Source organism: Emydura macquarii, unplaced genomic scaffold (genome assembly GCF_026122565.2).
Source record: "Emydura macquarii macquarii isolate MOO-44397 ecotype Brisbane River unplaced genomic scaffold, CSIRO-AGI_Emac_v2 contig_2795, whole genome shotgun sequence".
Taxonomy (NCBI): Eukaryota; Metazoa; Chordata; order Testudines; family Chelidae; genus Emydura; species Emydura macquarii.
The window spans coordinates 4,643,319-4,666,159 of NW_027132932.1; the positions used below are offsets into that span (position 1 = coordinate 4,643,319).

A 22,841-nucleotide genomic window follows, 5' to 3' on the forward strand; every position below is an offset into this window, starting at 1 on the left:
CTGGGTGGCCTGTATTTAACAAATGGACAAATTCTAAGGCAGCTCTATATTTTATAGGTTTAAAAGTAATAGAATTCAATTAGTGATGTTTGGTTGAGATAGTATGGTGGAAACGTAGAGGCAGAAAAGTGATTAGCATGAGTAGTTGTCTGGATGGTTTAATTTCTTCCCTAATGTGTACTGTGTAGTATATTGCCCACTTTAATGGGGCTACATCAGTGTATTCTAACCACAATGGTACAGGGGAAAGATAGTGAGAGACTCATGATGTTGCCCTAGCACCACCCTGCTCCTTGCTGGAATTGCACTCCTACGGCCGCAAGTAAAATAGATTAAAAGTAGCTCGCCTTCCTCCCTTATTCCTGTAGAGACTCTAATAGTTGTGAATAGGAAGAGCTCCTAGTTACAGGGCAGCTTCTGTTCCCATAGTACTCAGCAGTGAGAGCATCTACCGCCCAATCCATAAACCCAAATGCTAGAGAGCATTATACATCTTTTGGTGAGCAAGCAGAGCATTGAGTATGTTTAAAAAAGGAAAAGAAGAAACATGAGGCAGGGAAGGTGTGGGAACTGGGCATGAGGAGACATTGCAAAGTGTCAGAGTAAGAGAGCATGGCCAATACGGATTGCCAGTTTCCCCACAGCCCTTCAGATCGTCTACAGTCATAAACCTCTCACTATATGCAAAGCTCTTTCACAAGTTGGCTCAGTTAATAAGGAAGATTTTCAATTATTCAGCCTAGATTTTACATAAAGGGACACAGTCAAGTAGTTCAAGGCCAATTGTTTTGGTTTTATTTAAGCTGCATAAAACCCCATGTTAGAGATTTTCATTTTTCAAAAACAGGAAAAAAGTTTGACTGTTCCCCCTGCAGTGTGTGTAGTCCAATCATGGTATCCTGTGACCCTGACTAGATTAGAATTAAAAGCAACACTGTTTCTCTCATCTTGGAAAGTAACAACAGTAAAGTAACTAAACAACATCAATCATGAATCTATTTAAATGCTGGTTTAAGGGGTTATTAGTATCAAAGGAAACTGACTTAAAAAAGAAGGTGATAACCTGGCACTGGCCCTATTGAGTTCTATGCATTCCTCCTATTTATACTTTTTGGAACCAGTTCTTTCCTGCCTCAGTATTTATGACTATCAGATACTTCTGTTCCTTCTCTGAGGGAACCATCTTGCAAAGTACTCACTGCTGCCAGTAAAGCTAAGGACATTCAACACCTTGCATAATTGGGCCCCCGGACATTTAGCCAAGCTATTTAAAGAAGGTCCAATTCTGCAGCAGGAATCAATGAGTTGTACCATTTAATCCAGTGGGAATGGAGCCGTGTTCTTAGTCCTCATAACATATACATGTAAGAGACATGTACTTACCAGCTGTAATCTCAAACAGGATTTTATCGATTTCCATCTCTGCTTCCTCTTCCATTTCCTCCTGGTCTTCCATATTTTCAAAAGTATCCTCTAACATTTCTTCTATGATACCAGCCTATAGGGAAATAGAAGGTAGCAAGTCTCATTTCCGGGATTTATATACACCCAGCAAGGAGCACAGCACACTTGGAAAGTATACTCAGATCCCTCAATTTCCTAATGGTCCAGATTATGCCTACAGCAATCACACCCATCCAAGGACTCAGCCTTGCTTCCAATATATCTTAACTACTAGACGCACCATCCTTACACTTTCTTGAGAGTTCTGTCATTAGGTCAGCATGCAGTGGAGCTTGTTTAGCATGTGGGTTATTTTAAACACACACAGAGAGCCCCTGAATGTTTTCACTGCAACAAAGACATTATACTGCACACTTGCTGTAAGGAAAGACTGATGGACAGAAACAAGAGCAGGGTAAACCTAGAATTAAACTGCGGTGTTGTCTTATTCACACCTTACTGCAATGTATCAAATTTATTGAACAAGGTTTAATCACATTCAACTGGTAATGCTGAAACCTTTGAGCAGCCAGCCTGTATGTTGATGTTCCACTTTAAAGAGTCAGTCTCACGCAGTTAAATTAGCCCACATTTTATTTTCTGTAATCAACTAAAATTTTTGGAAGCTTTTTCTATAAATTTCATTGGGAACACTTCCTTAAAATAAATCAATCAATCCCCCTGCAGGGCTTGGAAAGCAAACATTGCAAAATTATTCTAGTGCACGTAGTAAAATGGATTAGAAAAAAGTGAAACCAATTATTTATTCTGACTGCCCAAGTAGAGAGAGATGCAACACAGTAATCAGAGTGAAAAGTAAACTAAAGATTGACTTCTCAGTTTTAATAATCTAAAGCAGGGGTTCTCAAACATTTTTGCTGGGACCCCCTTTGAAAATATTTTAAGCTGTGACAACTCCCCCCATGCCATGCCATCTTTACTTCTGTGCTGCCTTCACAGCTGGGCACTTGGCCAGCAGCTGCTGCTCTCCAGTCACCCAGCTCTGACGGTGCTCCGGCTGCCAGTCCCACGCCTGGCCAACAGCTAGAGCCCTGGCATGTGCGGAGACTGACAGCTCGTGACCCTCCATAATAACCTCAAGACCCCCAGTTTGAGAACCCCTGATCTAGAGAATTAACGTAAGAAAATTATTTAAGTGTGTTTTTACCTTGAGTGTTCCTTTAATGGCGGCAAAGGAGGAAGACTCTGAAAACGATACAGTGTTGTCTGTGTATACTGTACGGTCTAAGATGGTCTTACATACAATGCATTTACACAGTGCCTAACGCAATGGGAACCCAATCTCAGTTTTGATGTCTAGGTGCTCTTGTAATATAAATAATAGACTTCAGAACTTACCTTCATCATTTCTTTGGACAATTCCCTCATTGTTGCCTGAATTTCAGGGATTTTTACTAGATTTTGCATGGCTTTCATGACCTCTGTGCTCTTCTGTAACGAACCTGCAACTCGGAGGACAGCTGCCAAGAGAAGGCGTAGAAAGCCTTTAGAATGAAGCCAGCCCCAGGGGAACAAACTGATGGAGAGTCCTGCTTGTACAGATTCTTATTTTGGAATCTAGGAAAGTGCATTAAGAAAATAAATTGTCCATTTACTTAAATCACCTTCTAAACTTAGTTGTTTGTTTTAGAAGAGGGGAAAAATCTGACTTTCTAGGTTTCTGAAAGATGGAAGAATTTCTAGAGGAGATAATGCAGTTTAGCCATGCCAACAGATTTAAATTCCCTGGAAAATCTTACTGAAGTTAGGGCAGAACAAAATTACAATCCACCTGCAGCTAGATTCAGAAAAGTTTCTGTTTGCTCTTTTCAAGTGGGAAGTTGATGAACATGGAATAAAACCTATATAGAAAGTCTTACTGAAGTTTTCATGCAGGTCAAGCGAGCCAAACTATGCATCCATGTATCTGATTACTCATGAAATTAGTGCTCCTGGTGTTGTGAAGCTACTCCAGTAGTCTGACATTTTGGGAGAGTTAGAAACCCTCTCTCACTGACAGACTTCTGCCAGGAAGTCACTTCACAGCACTGGATTGCTGGAAATCCATTTAAGACTGAACTAGATCACTGATAATCGCCCTTTTTGAACAAGAAATAAAAACTGGGTTTCTATCAGTATTCTCTGCACTGGCTAATTAACAATCCTGGGCAACATCCAAAGATGTCTGTGAAACTTTTATTAGGATGGTGCTTAATATTCTTTGAATGTCAAATCCTGAATAAAGATAAAGTTGAGAAATAACAGCATACCTTTATTAATAGTGGAGAGTACCCATGTTTTAAACGGCACTCCTGATCGCTAAGGGGATCAACTGAACGTGCTACTTTCCTTTCAACACTCCTAGCTTACACATGCTTAAGGAGATGGTACAGGAATATCAAAAAAATCTTGATTTTATTGATACTCAAAGTTTTTCAAGCCATTAAGGGACAAATAAAAATACAAGCCAGAAATCCCAACTTCCTTTCTGCCTCTGATGATAAAGCAACGGCTGTAATATCACTATTAGAACTGTGGTGGTGTTGGTAGTAACTCTACAGTGAAGACTGCCTTCAGTTTTTCACTTAAAGCAGGATTAAAATTCCTCTAGCACACAGTTCATGGACTGAATTAGATTTACCATTATTATTGTTTAGATTAATTTTCTAGGACACTGGTAAAATAGTTATTAAATTCTCCAGAGAAGATAATTGTAATAAATCAATGAAGTTTGACCCTGAAGGTCTGCTTTCTGGTTTCCTTGTAGCTAAGCCATCACAGTCCCCCCAAACTCAAAACTTCTTATACACACACCCATCATCATGGAATCCTGGACAACAGGCACTTTGGAAATGCGAGAATTAGAAACAAAAAGTGATTCCTCTTCATTATAACTCTTGGTATGGACATCAAGAGCCAGCATTGGGATCAGTATCTGCTTTGGCTTATTGTCGTCCAATCCTGCCTCCCTAGTTCTGCTGCCCAGCCCACTCCTTGGGGAGCCATCTTCGTACTCCTCCCTTTGCCGAGCTTTTCAGCCCAGCACCTCCGTTTTTTGGGGGACTGGCCAGCCAACCTTTCTGGAGGATGCTCGTACACCCAGCCAGTCCTTGACCCTATGTTTCTCTATAGCTCTTCCAGTGCATTTCTCCCCTATGGACCTGTAAGTCACATTAGGCCTCCTCCTAGCAAACAGATGTGGTAAGGTTAAATCAGGCAATGGCTCCTGCTGTGGACTGAAGGTTTGCCAGACCAAGGTGCCACCAGGGTAGCACCGTGAGCTCCGCCTCACTTTGTTCTGGGCTTGGGCAGCACCATGGGGTTCTGGTCCATGACTAGGGCTTTTAGGAGCTACAAGAATACAAATTAATAAGGCAGCTGTCTGCATATCTTCCCCTCCCTACCCTCGGATCCCTTTCTCTCCCTGCTGCTATTTAGAAGCTGGGGTGTGATGAGCTATCAGTGATAGACGAGCCAAAAAGTGCATTTTAAAGGGAGATTTCAGTGTGGACAGCAAGACTAATGGCTGGGCGGGGGGGCAGGCTGGGGGAGAGGGGAGGGAATTCTAAGTGTAGGGGAGGCATAGCAGAAGGGATCAGTAAAGGTTTGTAAAATGCCTTGAAAGATGAAAAATGGGGTAAGTGCTAAATATTAAGCCACTGGGCAAATTCCTCCTCTTCTCGATCAAACCCACCCTCTCTCGGATGCTACACAGTGCAGGACTCTTGCTTTAAAAAGACAGTAAGTCATGCAGGAAGACACAGTGTGCTCTTATGAATGAAATACCTCTCAGATAGACAAACTGTCAAACAACCAACCCACCCCAGTAACGGAATGTGATCAAGCTCTGATTGGAATAGCAGAATCTCTCTTACCAGGGGATGTGGAAACAGCCAGCATTAGTCATATTTTTGCTATTTCAGAAACACAAAGAAAAACGAATACACAGCACATCACTAGAGGAAAGACTGCTTTCAGAGCAGAGGACTTAAGTGTAAAATACATCCTTTAGGCTTGGACTCACTTGAGATAGGCCCAAACCTCCTCAAACTGACCGAATCAGACGCCAGTTTTGAAATGTGCAGATCAAGGCCCACCCCCTACAGTTCAGCTAAGAAGCAGTTATTGTATTTAGGCTCAAAGATGTTCTTACCAAGCTGGTTCTTCATCCCCATGAGCACAGAGTTCATGTGTGCTTTGGATGCATAGAGTTTGCTCACAGCCTTCCGAGAGCGGATCATCTCCTTTGCCAAAACCACACACACATCTTTTTGACCCTTTTTGGCAGCATCTTTTACGGACCGCTTTACTTTTTCTTCTTCTCTTTGGATATCTGGGTTACACAGAAGAAACAAATAAGCGTAAGTCAGAAATGGCTGGAGGTTAGGAGCAGAGATTCATTACTTATTGGAGTGCATTTTCAAAGCAACGTTTCATCATTAAAATTTTCCACTTCAATAGTGCCTTTCATTTAAGCATGAATCCAGTCATTGAAGATTGAACTGGACTCTATTCTGGTTTGTGCATCACCAACAGAATAGTTAAGTAAGTTCTAAAAGCAAAATGTCTATGACAAGCATAGAATATCCAGCTCTATAATTTCCCTTACATCAGTCAGAGCACGACCTCCAAGCTTTCCAAGTGCCTGACTGAGACAGCTCCGTATGAAGAGCAGCTGACTGAAGCTGAACCCTGATGAGGCTGAAATAAAGCTGGTAGGAACAGGGAAGCACTCACCTCTTCCATTACAATGGCCATCATCAAAAGCAGCCACACTCACGTTAGATTGGTTTACAGTCAGCTAATTGCATAGACACTACGCTGAGCTCAGACACCCAGACAGCTGTGGTGCAATGAACGCCCATTTCCATCTACAGCTGGCCAGAGAACTAGACCCAGTCCTATCAGACAAAGATCCAGCCATGAAGAGACACGTTTACCTCTAGGTCTACTTACCGCAAATTCCTTATACCTAGCAATGAAGTCAGTGCCCTAAAGGAAGCTACGTTTGCAGAAACGCCAGCCTTGCTCACATTTTTAGGAATGTTTATGAAAAAATGTAGAGAAGTTGCGTGGACCTCTCCCGCCTGGAGAAACTGGGACTTCTTGCCCCTCCCTCCCATGGCTGGGGGGCTGGGTTCCATTGATCCCCCTACTTGTTGCACCCCAAACAGAAAGAAGGCTCAGCCCTGGGAAAGGTGCCCTCCTGTGCTGCCTAAGGCCCTTCATTTCCTTGGCCAGTCCCAGGCCTAGAACTCCTTGCTGGGATGATCCTCCTCCTCTGCCACTGCTGTTTCCTCCTGCCCCTCTGGTTTCACCTCCCCACAGACTGTGCAGTGAGGTCTGACAGGATCATGCTGCAGCAGCTGTCAGTGGGGCTTGGGGTGCTGCTGAATTCACTGCCCAAGGCTGCACAGTGTATTGCTTCAGGCGGACCCTGCTGGAGCCCTCTAGGTACTTAGAGCATGTTGGCATAGTCCAGCAGGGCCCACCTGGGGCAGTTAGAGCACAACACACAGGCCTGTGGCTTGGGCAGTGATTCCAGCAGCGGCCCAATCCATTCAAAATTGCCACAGCTTGCCTCCTCTCTGACCCTCACTGTGCAGTCCGTGCACGCGCCACAGGGCGGTGGTGATGAATGCCCCCTACAGCCACAGCGCTATTTGCTTTGTTCATTGGACCCCAGTGATGGTGAGTGACTGCGTGAGGGAGAGTTGGCTTGCAAAATGAGTAGATTTAATCCTAAATTGGTAATTTTGTACTTACATGTAAAAATTCAGGAGGATTACGGAAAATTAAGAATTGGCATCTCTGCGATTTGGTTCAAAACACAGCAGCTTACCTTCTCACTAAGACAGGTTCCTGGGAATCCATCATCCTGATTCCCCAGTCCCTGCACTGGCTTCCGCTCAAACACAGAATCTAGGTTACAGTTGCTGTCCTGACTTTCAACACCTTGCATGATGCCAGCCTCACCTACCTACCTGAGACACACCTTTCCTGGGATAACCTCACACAACAGCTCCCCAACACTGGAAAAGATGAAGCGGCCAAGAAAGAAAGGAAAATTAGTAGCCACGGAAGATGGAAATTTCCTATGAGCTGGAAAAGACTAGGAAATCACTGCCAGATGAAATAGAAATGACTGCCAGCCTCATCACATGCAGAAGTACATGCCAAATCCATCTGTCTGATTTTGCTTTCCCATGATAACCCTCAGTCACATTAACACCCTCACATTTAAATCCCTAAAATATTGTTTGTACCTGCCAACAGGGCTGGGGAAAAAGGATTTGTGAAAAGGGTTCAGATACCATGATGATGGGTGACCTCACAAAAAACTTAAGATACCATAGCTCCACTCTGCTCCTTCAGGAATCGGAAAGCTTTCAGCTATTTAGATCCCATACACATTTTGTAAATAAATGGCTCAACTTCCCAACTAGCTTTGCAAGTTGTTTTAGAATCACATTTGTTTATTACCCAAAATCTTCAATCTTGCAGGTGGGATAACAGCTTACTTTGTCAGACACTGTTCATTAAATAATTAAGCTTTGACTAGCTTCCCTGGCAGATTTATACACTTTCACTGGCATCTAATGAACAAGGCTTAGAAACAATGCATAATATTGCCGCTTGTGCATTAACTTTTAAATGTAAAATGGCACATTCAAAATGCATCCATTTAAAACAGCTGTATGGCCACTGTTGAGGTCATTGATAATGTTATATTATTAGGGAAGCCCTTTATTCTGGAAACATTCAACAACACTGATAGATCAGGAACGCCTGAATGGCCTAACAACCTTAGTTTAATTTCCTGCTTCACTTCCAGCATTTGATGTCAATGTACCAGATGTGAGGAAGAACATGTATTATACTGAATAGCATCTGTACCAAATACATTCCAATCTTTTATGCTTTGAAGTTAAGGTAATGTGCAATACATAAGCTTCCTGAAATAATCAAGACGCCTTCTTTAAGAAAAGGATTTTAGGTGAATAAAATGCAGAAATTTTAAACTATATTGAAGGGATAACTTTGGGCTATGCATGGCAAAAAGTCAAGGCACCTGAAATGTATCCTCAAGTAAGAGATGTATGCACATGAGAGAATAAGGGGTTAAACTGGGCCCTCTATTCTCCTGTCTCAGAAATAAAGCTCCATTGCAGAGAGAGATGGCTGAAAACTAGCTTGCAAGAAAAAGACATTTGAATCTATTCAGCTATTTTAACATTTAGGGATTCTGCTGACAGGAGAGTTCAGTGAAATTGACATACAAAGAGAGCAAGCTCAAGACAAATGTTTGCAGTGATTTTTATTATTTCCAAAAGCTCACGGATTTACACAGGCAGAAATTTTACATCAGAATGATTCAGGATTTGGCAGGTTAAAAAAATAAATCCCTCCTAATAGCATTTTGGCATATGCAGGGCCAATATGAATTGGAGACATCAATGCAAATTCTCATGTGTGAGTTAATGAACCTTTTGGAGACCGACCCATCCAGAATAAGTGTCATTCAGTGGCAGATAATCTAAGAAATCTCAATCAACCAATCCACTGGGACAAAGAGTGTTCTCCCCTCCAAAAGACTATTCTCCTTTAGAAGAGTCTGGATTAGTGGTGTTTTCCTCTTATTACCCACAAGAAACTTCATATACTTACAAGATGCTGAAACCATTTATACAGCACAACCAATTATGCACTTTACAGCAGTGTTTCTCAACCTTTTAAGTAGCAAGTACCCCCTAACTTCTGAAAATTTTAATAAGTACCCCAACACTTAATTTTCCATGGGATTTTATATTTACAGACTAATGTGAGCCATATGTTGTAAGAAGGGCTGAGTATATAAGGCCGTGACAGGACAAGATGTCAGATCTAGTGTGGGTAGGGTTACCACCTTTACACCAGGGGTGCGCAACTCAAGTATGTACCTGGGCTAGAGGTGATGTTGGCCAAAGCTAGAAGGCTTTGAGCGACATGCCAATGCTGGAGAATATAAAGCACCACTCCAAATGTTTTGCCATAGATTTGAGAGGAGAAAGGAGTGAGAGAGAGGGACAGGGAAGGAGGATGAGAGAGACAGGAAAAGAGGGTAACTGGTGAAATCTGGGGCTGTCATAGTTGTCAATTTTACTGCTCAGCTAGAGCAGTGAAATTGACAAATTTTCTGGCACTGGGCTTTGAGCCAGGGAGGGGGGCTGCCACCTGGGCAAGCTGCAGGCGGCTGCCTGGCTGCCAGCCCAGGAGGTGGGCAACTGCCACCCAATCTGAACTGGGGCAGAGGAGGCTTCCGCGCTGGCTGGGACCCAGGGATGTGGGCAAGTGGCTGCTGCCCATCTTCAAGCTGGGGCGCTGGAGGCTGTCCCTCGGCTTGGAGCCGGGGTGCGAGTGGCTGCCACCCAGCTGCAAGCCCAGCTCACGAGACACAGGAGGCTTTCACTGGGCTCCCATCTGGGAGCTGGGACCTGGCAGCAAGCGGGGTGCTGCTGCCCGCCTCCCACAGAAGCTAGCAGCTGCCGCCTGCCTCCCAGCTGGGACTGGGCAGGAAGCGCATGGCTGCAGCATGGCTTCCCGGGACTGTGGCAGCTGCCGCCCACCTCCCATCTGGGAGCTGTGACTGAGCGGGAAGCAGGGGACTGCTGCTCACCTTCCCCAGAAGCCAGGGGCTGCTACACACCTCCCAGCTGGGAGTTGGGACCGGGTGGAAAGCGGGTTGCTGCCACCAGCTTCCCCAGAAGTCAGAAGCTGCTACCTGCCTCCCCTTCACTCTGGTTTTTCCTGGGTACCCCCTGCCTGTGTCTCTCATACCCCCAGAGGTACACGTTCCACAGGTTGAGAAACTATGCTTTACAGTTCATGGGTATAGTTCAAGTCCCTGTTCCAAAGAGTGTACAATACAACTAGGACAAATACCCTAAGTGGAACAGTCCAGTCATGAAAAAGTGCCACAACCAATCAGTTATTCACAAAGCCTTCCTACACCGACCATTTAGAAGGGCCAAAGCCTCTGTGGCTCTATTTTTGTCAGGTAAAACAGGTTTGACTACTTTGAGGGCAAAGAATCCAGCTGTGTGAATATTTCATTTTGCAAGGCAGGCAGGCTTATCTTGTGGTCACAAGAGGTGGATTCTACTTCCAGCTCTGCCACAGACACCATGCATGACTTTAGACAAGTAACTGTCCCTGTGCCTCAGTTTCCCATCTCTCAAGTGGCGACACATCCCTGCGTCACAGGGTGAGAGAGAGGCTTAACCCAATGTTTAAAAAGCACTCTGAGGTCCCGGAAGACACTAAAGAAATGAAAAATATTGTTACTGCTGCAAGTTACTTGCTGGCTTTAAACATCCAAAAGCATCCATTTGACTGGGGCACATTCTGCTCAGTGGCTAATAAAAACCTGAATGGTTTTGCTGAAGTATGACATACTCCAGTTCTTCTACATTGAGCATAATCACACTTTACTATCTATTGGAAATACATAACTGTGATTTGGCAATTGACTGTTTTTGTTTATTTATTTTTGTAAGGCACTGCCATTGGTTTCGAGCGGTTTGGTGACAGTGGGATTGACTAGGCTCTATGACAAGGACTGAGGGTTCAAGACATCAGATGAAAATACTTTGCACCGCACAGAATCTATTATATTGCTTCCAAAACCCATTCTAGAAATCAGAATGGACACATTTCATTATCTGAACATGCAAAAGCATTAGAAACATTTTGGTTATCAAAAGCAAATCATACCAAACAAAAATCATCATCAAACCAAGAAAGATCCAACAACAGATGGTATGAAATAGGATATTGCTGTATTAGAATCTGGAGTTAATTGGGTGAGCCAGCTGTTCAGATGGTTCAAGTACACCTAGTCAAGTGGCGGATTTGATGACTGTGATACCAAAACAGACATTTAGCATGGCATTTCCAAAGAAATCTAAGAGCCCAATTCTGCCACCCTTAGCCAAATTGTGTAGAAGTTTCCTGTGCAAGGAGTCCCAGTGAAAGGAGTAAGTGTGGCAGAATCAGACCCAGAATGAGTGCCTGGAGAAAAACCATGCTTAAATGGCATATTGCTGTCTTCCTAGTATAGGAGTAGCCATCTGCTGTATTTGAAAAGTGTACGGTCATACTTTTTACAAACTTTGTATCTGTCATTTGGGAAAGTTTCTTTTTACTAAGTGGTAGGTAACGTTCTGCACTTAGGAGCCTTATCCTGAAAGATGCTGAGCACCTGTAATTCCCACAAGTCTAGGAGTTGCAGCTGGTCACCATTTCTCAGGATCATGTCCTAAATGACCATATTTATTTGGATGTAACAATACAAAAAGAAGCATACACACAAGCTAGAGGAGCTCTGACAATACTTAGATTCACATTGACATCAGGATATCACCATAATCCATAACCCATCAGCAAACACCATACCCTGCGAAATATTAAAACAAAGTTGAGATGAAACCAAGTTTTTATAAACAATCAGGAATGGTAATGTGGGTAGTTGGCTTAGTTCTCATAAAATATGCAGACTCTAAAACAACTTTGTTGATGAGTCTTGTTTGAAATGTTTGTTATTGTTTCAACTGGTTATTCCTGTCACAGTTCTAGCAGAAGGCCCCCTCCTGGCCACTCACCAGACTTACCAGGGTTTTTTTTAAACCTTCCAGAGTCTGAACGGACTCCAGGCACTGCCTATCTCAGGGCCTCTGGGCCCACTCTTGGGGTGCAGATCATTTATCTGGCACCCCAATCCCAAAAGCTGAAACTCTGCAGTCAAAATGCCTAGCCCCTATTCCTCATAGCTCAAACACACCCTGTCCCAGAACTCCAGCTGAAGGGTTAAACCTTCTGGTTTACATCTTCAAGAGGGAATGTAATCGATATAGTGTTTAACACAGACACTTTGCACAGGATTCTGGCTCTATTGCTCTCTCTTTAATCGCACGAAAAATGCACAGATCTATACAAAAAATAATCATCCCTCCACATATTTCCCTGCCTCAGTTTCCTCCCTATTCTGCAGTGTTCTTTGGGCTTGGGATAAGGTCATCTTAGGGGATCCAGGTTCCCCTCCCCTGCAGCTGCATGCATTTTCTTCCAATATATGGGGTTACCTTATTCCCTAGGTCAGCCTGCTCTCTCTGATATTGATTAGTCCCCACAGCTAAATTGGACCCCACTGTTACAAAAGCATGCTTATCTCCTCATCTCTTCTGTCCAAGAAGACTTCCTGTGTCTCTCTGAACCTTCCCCCTCAGAGTCCTTTTTATAAGTTAGCATCACACCATCTTGGTGTCTTTGTTCTGCTGCTGCAACATTTCCACTCTCCAAACCCACAGCCCCATGTTGAAGGAAGCTGGAAAGAACGGGTTTCCCCACTCAGGCAACCTTTTTAACATATCTTTTAAGTCAAAGTTATGCAAAGCTCTACCAGCCCAAGGTGGATTCTACATTTACAGAGTGACTAGGTCGGCAAGGTAATATGTTTTATTGGATCAACTTCTGAATACCAGAAGTTGGGCCAATAAGAAATATTACCTCAGACATCTTGTCTCTCTAATATCCTGGGACCAACACAGCTACAGTACTGCAAACAATGTTTAGAGAGAGGCATTCAGCAATACAGTAATTTTCACAGTAACAACTTCATATTTCAACTAGAATTCATAAGTTGTACAGACAGATTGCCCAAATCATCACTTTTATAGCACCATCTACAGGGAGTTCAAAACAGTTTATACATTTATTTGGTATCAACACCCCTAGAGGATACATAGACCCTGTCCCATTTTAAAGATGGGGACAGACAGGTTAAGCCCAGGCTTAAAAATACAGTGGACACCTAATAGCCAAGACCAAGACAAAAGGTCCTCCTGGAGCTTGTTGGCAGAGCAAAACGCTGGTGAGAAGCCCATTTCCTCACTCATTCCCAGCTGCTGGGAAGGCAAGAAGGGGGAGGATGTAGCAAAAAACCTACTAATAATATGGTGTAAGATCAAGCAACTCTCTCCCTACCCCCTCAAAAACCTATATAGGGGTTGATCCTGTGCCCACAAAAATCAAAAGTTCAAACTCCCACTAATTAACAGAAGTCAAACCTCACCTCTTATATCATGTTCTCCAGTTTGTCACTTTCCCACATATACCTCCCTTCCTCCATTTGATGTGAAAATTATATTTTTTTGTATACTCCCTGCAAGTCAGGTGCAAGAGGTTATGGTATGCACTAAGCTGTAACTTACATGGCTCAAATTGCTGGTTCATTTGAGCTAAGGGGCACTTTTGGAAATTTTACAAGTGTCTTACGACCTTAAATGCCTAAGTCATGTTAGAAAATGGGATTTTGGAGAATAATTCACATTGCAAGTATATGGGACTTGGGTACTTTTGAAAATGTTACCCCTAAAGACTTCCATGGGAGTTGCATGCTTACACAACATATAAATCCCTAAGACTATACTGGTTTTTTCATATGATCACAATTATGTACCTCTAAAATGTGGAGTAAACTCACTTACTCTGCACACTATACACATCTTTAGCTGCTCTCACAATTTGCCCCCACCTCTTTCGGTCAAGGGCATTTTTTCCCCATTGATGGTAATTCACAAGAGCTCTTAAGTATCGCTCAATATTAACCCTTCATCTTCTCCTTGGTCAGCCATAAAGTTGATATATGATACCCTAATGATATCCTTATCCAGACCCTTAGTTGATCTGTCTTCCATCATCGTAACTACATACCCTGCCCACTGAAGTCCTTGGGATTTCACTACATTTGCTATTCTTGGTTCTCCACAGAGTGCCCACAATTCCCTACTAGGAAGTTACTGAAAATTCCACTGTTTGTTTGGTTTTTTGATTCAAACCAGCATATAGACAGGGAAGAGAAGTCTGAGAAAATGAGAAAAAACACAAACCTCTGATCTGTCTGTCAATTACTCTCATTTCTTTCCTTATCTTCAGCGACCATTCATTGACCTAAAAAAAAAGAAAGCACAAAAAAATACCATCACTAAAACTGACGTGCATACAGTACACTCCCAGTTGTCCAAATTCCCTTCATTCAAAAATCCTACTTATCAGAATCCTGTGTATCCCCTCTCTGCAAACAGCATCTACCTGCCAGGGAATTGCAGGGCTCAAGGAAGCTAATTTACAACAATGCTTCTAATTCATGCTACCCCAATGCAACAAGGTATTCACTCAAATTATGGTTCCACGGCTGCAACGTTGTGTCATATTCAAAGAGTAGCTCACATAACTAGTTGTATCCACAGTGGCATCTCTAGTCAGCTCTCATCTCTGACTGCACAATCCAGGACACAGCCCCTCCCAGTCACCAGCAGGGCAGGGGTCACACTGACACTGCAACCACCACTAAGGGTCCGTGTCCAGCCACAGCCCAGGGCAAGCAGCATGGGCACAGGGACAGCCACAGGGCAGGCAGGGAGAGTGTTGCTATTCATTGGCTCATAGCCCAGAATAGTAACAATAGCACTGGATCAGGTAAAGCAATGCCTCTGAGTGACTCTTTAGAGTTGCCCAGCTGTATCTGGATCTTTACTGCCTCCCAGCCCACATCTACAGCCTACCTCAAAGTAACACTTCCATTTGTCCGAACAGCCAGTTATCCGAAAGTTTCAAATGTCCCCCAGGCCATTCAAATAAATGGGAGTGTCCTGTATTTTTAAAAGAAGTGATTCTTTTATGTAGCTTTTAGATGCACATTTTCAGAATCGGAGCTTCAGAAATGCACCAAACCTCTTTCCTGGGGGGCACAAATATCCCGCACTGAAATATGCACATTTGGCATGTGTGACCCAAGAACCTCTTAATGTCAGCTGGCAAAGGGGCACAGACTGGGTGCACAGAAGTTACAAGAATGTCTTAATTCTGGCATGTACATCCTGGTTCAACAAAGAATATAATATAAAGTATCAAAGTAAAGCCCGTGTCATGCTGGTTATGAAAAATTTTAAAGTAAGGGGGAAATTTACAAATCAGGTGAGCTTGGACATTTTTACAGTGTTTTAAGAGAATGCTAGCAGTTTCAGGGGGTTTTTCAGTTACAAGTTTTGCTTACATTTAAAGTATTTTCTTAAATGGTTGCTCTCTGCTCAGGTCTTCTTTTAAGCAGTGGTATAATCTTTTTGGGATGTAAGATAATAAACGTTCAGATAACAGAGTGGCAAAACCAAGAAACATATAAAGGCAGCAAAGCGTCCCATATTCAGTGCTGCTGTGGGAATGAGTAGCTGGTCTTTTAAGTCTTTTATGGTCTGCCATGTCTTTTTGATTTTTCATCCACTGGTTCCCACATCTGCACTCATTATAGGATACTGCCCTCAAACTCTTTCTTTTTTAAATCCAAAGAACTTAATCAGATGTGCTATAAAATAAATCCTTCTCATGTTTGTTCACTGTTGTAACCCTCTTTCCTCTCACCCACTGTTTCTTGTCATGAGAGTTGTCTCATGTCTAATTTAGTACCAGACTGAGAGGTGGTGAACACACATTCCTGCTGAAATCAAAGGGATTGTGTGTGTTGGGATTTGGCCTTTAGACTTAACTCCTCTAGGAAAGGACTGTTTTTTTGTTTTTAATTTGTCTGTAGACAGCCATGCACTGAAGCACTGTATGAATGATCTCTTTTTTGTATTCCACTATACATCTGTGGATAGGCACAAGATCAAACAGCAGACACTGCTCCACAGTGAATGGAAGTCTGAAACCCCCTACACGTCTGTTCTGTTGCTCTTGAAAGCATGGGGTAAAAAAGGGGTGGGGTAAAGGCATAGAATTGTTGTGCCTGGGAGACATGGGCCTGAGTGTAACCCTCAGCTTGACAGCAAGATGCTTAGAAGGTTCTCTTCTTGGGTATGTCTTGGGTAGGAGTTTTGTTTTTTTCGATTTTTTTAAATTCGTGTAAGCTGCTAGCTAATGTGAGGTAACTGGCAGACATAGACATGCAATTCCAACACTAGTGTCATAGAACAAGCCAACATTTATGGAATGTTCAGACTCGCATGTACACACCTGTCACCTAAATGGCAACTGAGATCAGAAAAACCTTTTGTTGCATTCCTGCTGATATACAGGAGTAACTTAGTGGTCACACAAGAACGCTCACATTAGTGCAGAACTGGTCCCAGCTCTACCACAGATTTCCTGTGTGACCTTGGACAAGTCACTTAATGTCCACGTGCCACGGGTCTCATCTGTAAAGCGTGGATTATATTTCTCGGTCTTACAATGGGTGTGGCAGGGGAGAGGCACAGCAGGCCTGCCTGCTCATCCAAGTAGATACACCCCAACTGCTCCACTGTTGACATCCATACTTCTGTGAATGGAGAGAAGGGACCACTGCAGCAGCATGCAAAGAGAGTAGGACCCCACGCTGTTGACTCTGAGGTGGGAGAGTGGGGTCCTGCCACCATCACTCCAAGTAGGAGACAGAGCCACAGGGGACCCATCTCAATGCAAGCAGTCTTAATCCAGCCCTGTGTTCACCTACTGTACAATACTGCCTATACCTAAGGAATCTATATAAAGCTCTTCGAATTTGGGTGCACAGGTTTCCTTTCTGATATGGTTGCTCAATTCCACACTTCTAGTCACATGTTCCTTTATTGCTGTATCTAAAATAGCCTCTATCCCAGTGGTCCCCAAACTGTGGGACAGGTCCCCCTACGGAGCTTGAAGGAACATCTGGCGGGGTGCAGCAGGGACTGGACCAACTCCCACAAGGGGGCAGGGAGGGAGCGCCACCTAGCCCCACTCTGCCCACATCCATCTCCCCTCCCCCCCTCTGGCCCCTCCCCAGCTGCAGCCACAGCCCATGGCTCAGCTCTGGGCCCCTGCTCTCGGCTCCCACCCCGAGGGCCAGACACATTCTCTTACTGGGGGCAGCGGAGGCGAGAGGAAAAGTTTTGGGACCACTGCTCTATCCAACCTAGAATCAACTTCATATCACATTTAACAACTGAGCAAGGGGAAAAAAATGCTGCAATCACTGACTCCACATAGGACACCAGAAGTTTTAGATCTGCTCCCTCTGCTCAGGAACTGAAGAATCTGAGCTAAATTACACAAGGTTCAGCCAAAAGAGGAAGAGGAATGGATTATATACCCACTTGCGTCAGTTTAACCAGAAGTATTTTTAAACTGATCTAGTTAAGCCAGTGCAAATTTTTACGTAGACAATCTTAGTTCAGTTTTAGAGTGGCCTATTTTAATTCGGTAAAGAGACTGATCGGATAAAGTGAAATAAGCCACTCAAAACAAAATAAAAGTGTTTTCACAGTGTTTTGCACTGGTTTAACAAAGTCAGTTTAAAAACTGAGTTAAACAAAACTACTTCATCTTCTGCATGTAGACAAGGCCAAAGTAATGTGTGAATGCATTGTTAAGGATTGGCACAAGGCTTGAGACTTTTGCCAGACATTTTTTAGTGGGAAAATTAAACCTGCTAGACAGGGGTCAGTACATAGATGGTCTCATGGTAATGCCTTGGTGAGAAGCCCAATCTCTCTCTTAACACCATCCAGCTCCTAGGAAAAAGGTGAGTATTGAGATTCTTATCAGGCTGCCATCCTCAGACCCAGCTCAGGAGCTACATCTTTTGCGTTAGCAACTAGTACACATTTGAAGTTGTTCACCACCTCATGGATGGTGGAAGGCAGAAGGAACTCCCTCCCTCTTCCTCTTCCCTCCACAGCTTTCTGACTGTTGGGAGTGGGGTTAAGGAATCTATTACTGTACCGGTCATCCAGTCTCCTGGCTACTATATGATGAAAAGGCATTTCTTCTACTCTACTCTGACTCCCACCTTCCTGATGTCATGAGCAGGAAAAATCTCACTGCTACTCTACCCAACCTTCTAGAGCCTTTCTGACTGCTGCAAAGGGACAGGGGATGTCTTGGCTACTCTAGTTCTCATTCTAAGGTCTCTCTTTTATTTATTTTTATGGGGGGGGGGGGGAGAACAGCTGTCTTCTTTGAGTACTTCTAATGCATCTGCTACTGCTCATAACTTTTCCAAGCAGTAAGACGAAAATGATCCAATTCTTGATTACTGCACTGCTACCCAAAGGATTCTGAAAAGCAGCAGTGAAACCATCCAGAATTTGTTCATTTCTCTCTGCCACTAGTTAAGAAAGCTACAAGCAGCAGCAGAATCAGGTCCTAGTATTGTCTGTTTTAAGACACAGCAAAACAGTCCTGCATCCATTCACACTTGCCAAATTCTCTTTGCAACACAAGGCACAGAAGCTTTATTCCTCCCTACTCAGGTCTGGTTTCTTCTGAGACTGATGGCTTTCTATTCCCCAGGGAAAGCAGCCACTGGAAAGTGGACTCTGAGACCTGTTGCCCAGCTCCCACTGAGATATAGCCTACAGAGGTGATGGGTTCCAGCATGCAATGCTGCTTCCTGATCAGTACAACTCAGGCTGATAGGAGCAGGAGTCCTGGCAGGTAAAGACTTGACCATCCAGGGAATTGACTTGAATATCTATTGCAGAATAGCTCCCCAATTGGCTACTCTTATACCGTAATAAGAGTGTCTACTCAGGAAGTTATTCTGGAACAGCTATATTGCTTTACATTTACACCTCACCTTTCCCCATGCAGACAAGCCCTAATGCTCCATCTCTATGCAGGGGACTACCCAAAGGCTCCAGTGTGCTCCAGGCCATCTGAGTAGACGCTAGACAATGAAGATGCCAGGTAAAGTCCCATAACAGGCTATCTTGACACAAGAAATCAGCTACAGCCTGTTGCCTCTATGGTCTGCACCAACTGGAGTATTGGAGGCAGGAACCCCCTTCCATCCCCTAAGGCATCACAGACACCCCTCAGCTTGTGGGTACCGGGCCTGATGGGACCTGATCACCTGCGCAGCCACCCTGGGATGTTGGGGGCTCTGATCCTCTCAGCAGCCACCCCCATCCCCGCAGAGCGGGACCCAGCCCCACAGCAGCTCCTCTTCATGACACCAACCCCTCAGCACTACTCCCCCGCACAGCCCCCAGCCGGCCCCCTTCATGCCCGACCCCACCGCCTCAGCACTCCCCCCCCCCCGTAGAGCCCCCGGCCCCACCGCCTCAGCACTCCCTCCCTCCCCGCCCCCTTCATGCCCGACCCCACCTCCTCAGCACTACCTACCCGCCCCGCTCCGCCCCGCCGAGCCCCCGACCCCACCTCCTCAGCGTCTCCCCCTCAGCAGCGCAGCGCCCCACCCCCACAGCGGCCCCCGTCAGTCCCCCCGCAGAGTGCCCGACCCCGCGGCCGCCCCGTTCCCCGCGGATCCCCAGGGTGTCCCTGTCCCCCCGCTCCCGGGAACGCTCCTTCTCCCCCTGGGGTCCCTGCCCCGCCCCGGCCCGTACCTGCTCCTTGGGCGGCTTCTCCGGCGTCTTCCCGAACAGCCCCATCGTTACCCGCCACAGAGCGACTGCTTCTGTCCTGGCCCTTCCGGCTTCCCGTCCGGCCCTTCCTCCGCACGCGGGCGGGGCCGTGCGGGGAGACAGCGATAAACATTGCGCAAGCACGCGGCTCAGCTCCCACCCTCCTGCTCTGTGACGCCGTCAGCGCCCAGCCCCTTTGCCTGCCAGTGCGCGTGCGCCGCCACAGCGCCTCGGCCGCTTCTGTGGGGAAAACAAGCTTCAAGCGCCCGCCTTTACGCATGCGTCCCTTTCCTTCCGCCCTCCCTCCGGCATATGGGGAGGGGGCACTGCGCATGCGTCCCCTCCTTCCGCAGCTGGTGCTAGGGCCGCGCTGCTCCTCCCCTCAGCCACCAGGGGGCGTTTAACCCTGGCTGCAGCTGAGCATGTAATAGAAAACAGAAATGGGTGGGGAGTACAGTGACTCCTTCACCCAGCCCCCTACCTCTTGTCACCTCCATAGCTGGGCTGTGGGGCTTCTGCAGACCCCTCACGGTCCATACGTGAACCAATGTTAAGGCCCACCCTGACCCCTGGGATGATTGGGCCTGTCCCACATCAGGGCACTAGCAGGCCCCTCCATTGTCCTGCAAAGGCACCCACTCTCAGGCTGTAACCTCTCATGGGGAGAGGCATGTGTCACTCGTCCTGCCTGGGATTTTTTCCAAGCTGCGCGGGTCCCTGCCTACACTGAATTTCCCAGCAAGGCAGACTGCCTAAGGTGGCCTGTTTTGTCCTCTGAGAGCCTCTAAATGGGGTAATTGACCGCAGTTAAGTTACCACCCAGCCCCTGGTAAGCAAGTACATTTATTCTTAAGGAAAGAGCATTACAGAGAAAGTATATTACAACAGTAAAAGAAGCTGGATTCATGCTAATAAGCTTACCAGGGATCAACACAACTTCAACCAAGGCTTGGGGGAGGTGATCAGTTTCTGTGGTCACAAGCTCATAACAGCTATTAGCTCAAACAAAACAGATCACTCAATCTGTGAGTTATTCCTTTATACAGGTTGGGTTGCATATGCAAAAGGAACCCAAAGAACTCAGCCTTTTGAAGCTTCACCCTGAGGAAGGGACCTTTGTCTGCTGATCACCTGTTACATGAGGCCAGCTACTGCAATTCTCATTGGGGGCCATTTAGCCCCAAAGAAGTAGGGTAGCCAACCCTCCTGGATTGTCCTGGAGTCTCCAGGAATTAAAGGTTCATCTTTATGTGACCCATCTGGGCCTACGGTAGCCCACCTGAAAATACCAAGGTCAGGGCAGGCTGCAAAAGAAGAGCAGATTCTCCCAGAACTGGTGGGTAACACTGCAATTAGATTCCCTGACCAGTCAGAAACAGTGCTCCTAGTTTCCCACAAGAAGCTACAAGAAGAAATACACAGCCAGCAGTCTCTGGCTCCCATCAGCAACTAGGTCCAATAAAGAGGTAAGTTATTTAAACTCTATTCTCTTTACCAAAATGTTCTCCTGATCCCAAAGGGTATATCAAGATATATATCAGTTTCTCAGTGGAATTGTGGAGTTTGCAGGCTTGTACAGATTCTCTGGTGTACATCTCATATCTAGATGGGTCTCAGTCCTGTGTTTCACAGCTTCAGTTGTAGATGAATTGATCCAGAGATAGGAGGAAGCAGGAATGAAGACAAGATGGAAATGGTGAAGCTGCATTTGAGGGAAAGAGAGAAGCTCAACTCATTCCCACCCAGCAGTCTGCCCACAGCATCAAGATCTGGGCTGATATGAACAGCATGTGTCAAACACCAGTTTGCAAACAGTAACACCACATCTGAGCAGGCACTGGTGTGTACTGTATCCTTACATTTTAAAATAAAAGCCTTATGGGGCATCCATGGTTTTGTTCATTCTTCCCTTTCCTGAAGCCTTCTGCCACATCCCCTCACTTTTGTGTGTGTCTTCCATCTTGTGTATACTCCAGGGGGTCCTACCAATCACAGGTTTTGTGTCTGTTCTTCCCTTGTGCTCCCCCAAACATCAGAGACTTTGTGTATTCCCCCACATATCCCACCCGACACACGGGCCTCTGCACTGTGGCCCACCTCTTTGGCTTGGGCTGTGTGCAATGACTCCATCCCTGCATTCCACCCTAGAGACCACTGCCATCCCCTCACCCCTTCTATGCTAGCAGCTCTCTGTGTCCAACCCCACTTGTGTCAGGGGCTTCTCACATCTTTTCCCTTTTCCCACCTACCCCAAAAAGTTTTTAGTGCTTGCATTTATTTATCACACACATCAATTTAGGTTATGTAAATGTTAGATTGTATATAATGGGAGCATTAGAATCTAAACCTGAGTGTAGTGCTGTGGGGCTGGTCCTCTATCCTATCCTTCACCAGAACACCATAGTTTGTCATTGCACTATGATGCCTACATTTAGGGAAGAATCCTGTGGTCTTTAGTTACAGATGTAGTCCATGAACAGCAGTTGGACTACTTGCTTTTTTGCTACTCCTTACGCAAGTACCTGTAGCATTGTTTATACAGCACTATGCTGGCTATTATAAAAGACAAAGGGTCAAAACCACTGCTAGCACAAAATGGCATAGTGCAATTGCCGTGAATGGAGCACTGCCAATTTGCACCAACTAGGGATGTGCTTGAAGTAACTTACCTGCCATTGCTCCAGTACCTGTGTGGCCTCTTGTGTGCAGTCTCCTTTACTTTCAATACAGTCTTGCAAAATTACAATCGGAGTCAGTAACTTTAACAGGCAAATAAGATCTCAGTGTTTTCATTACCAACTGTCATGAGGAAGCACAGGCAAGAAGGTGCAGACTAAAGAGCAGTAAATTAATTTTTTCTTCAAAGAGAATGGATCAAATTCTCCCCTCAGTTGCACAGGGGCAAGTCCATTGAGGCAACCTGAATTGCCCCAGTTTAAATTAGAGCAAAATTTGGGCTATTGCTTTTGAAGAGATGCAGTTATG

The 22,841-nt window shown here is 45.1% G+C and overlaps 1 protein-coding gene across 2 annotated transcripts in view; it reads right to left on the minus strand.

Annotated features, from left to right (window-relative positions):
• LOC137166095 (charged multivesicular body protein 3) overlaps window positions 1-22,841 on the minus strand; it is a 50,821-nt gene that overhangs the window by 3,023 nt on the left and 24,957 nt on the right. Inside the window, exons 1-5 of one of the 2 annotated variants that reach the window (XM_067567694.1) lie at window positions 19,839-20,009; window positions 14,370-14,430; window positions 5,597-5,776; window positions 2,803-2,924; window positions 1,384-1,498 (exon numbers count right to left, since the gene is read on the minus strand). In XM_067567694.1, the coding sequence (XP_067423795.1) occupies window positions 1,384-1,498; window positions 2,803-2,924; window positions 5,597-5,776; window positions 14,370-14,430; window positions 19,839-19,883 (523 nt within the window). In that variant the 5' untranslated portion in view covers window positions 19,884-20,009. Of the gene's footprint in view, window positions 1-1,383; window positions 1,499-2,802; window positions 2,925-5,596; window positions 5,777-14,369; window positions 14,431-19,838; window positions 20,010-22,841 lie in introns of those variants that run through there. The other variant, XM_067567695.1, reaches the window with a different exon arrangement.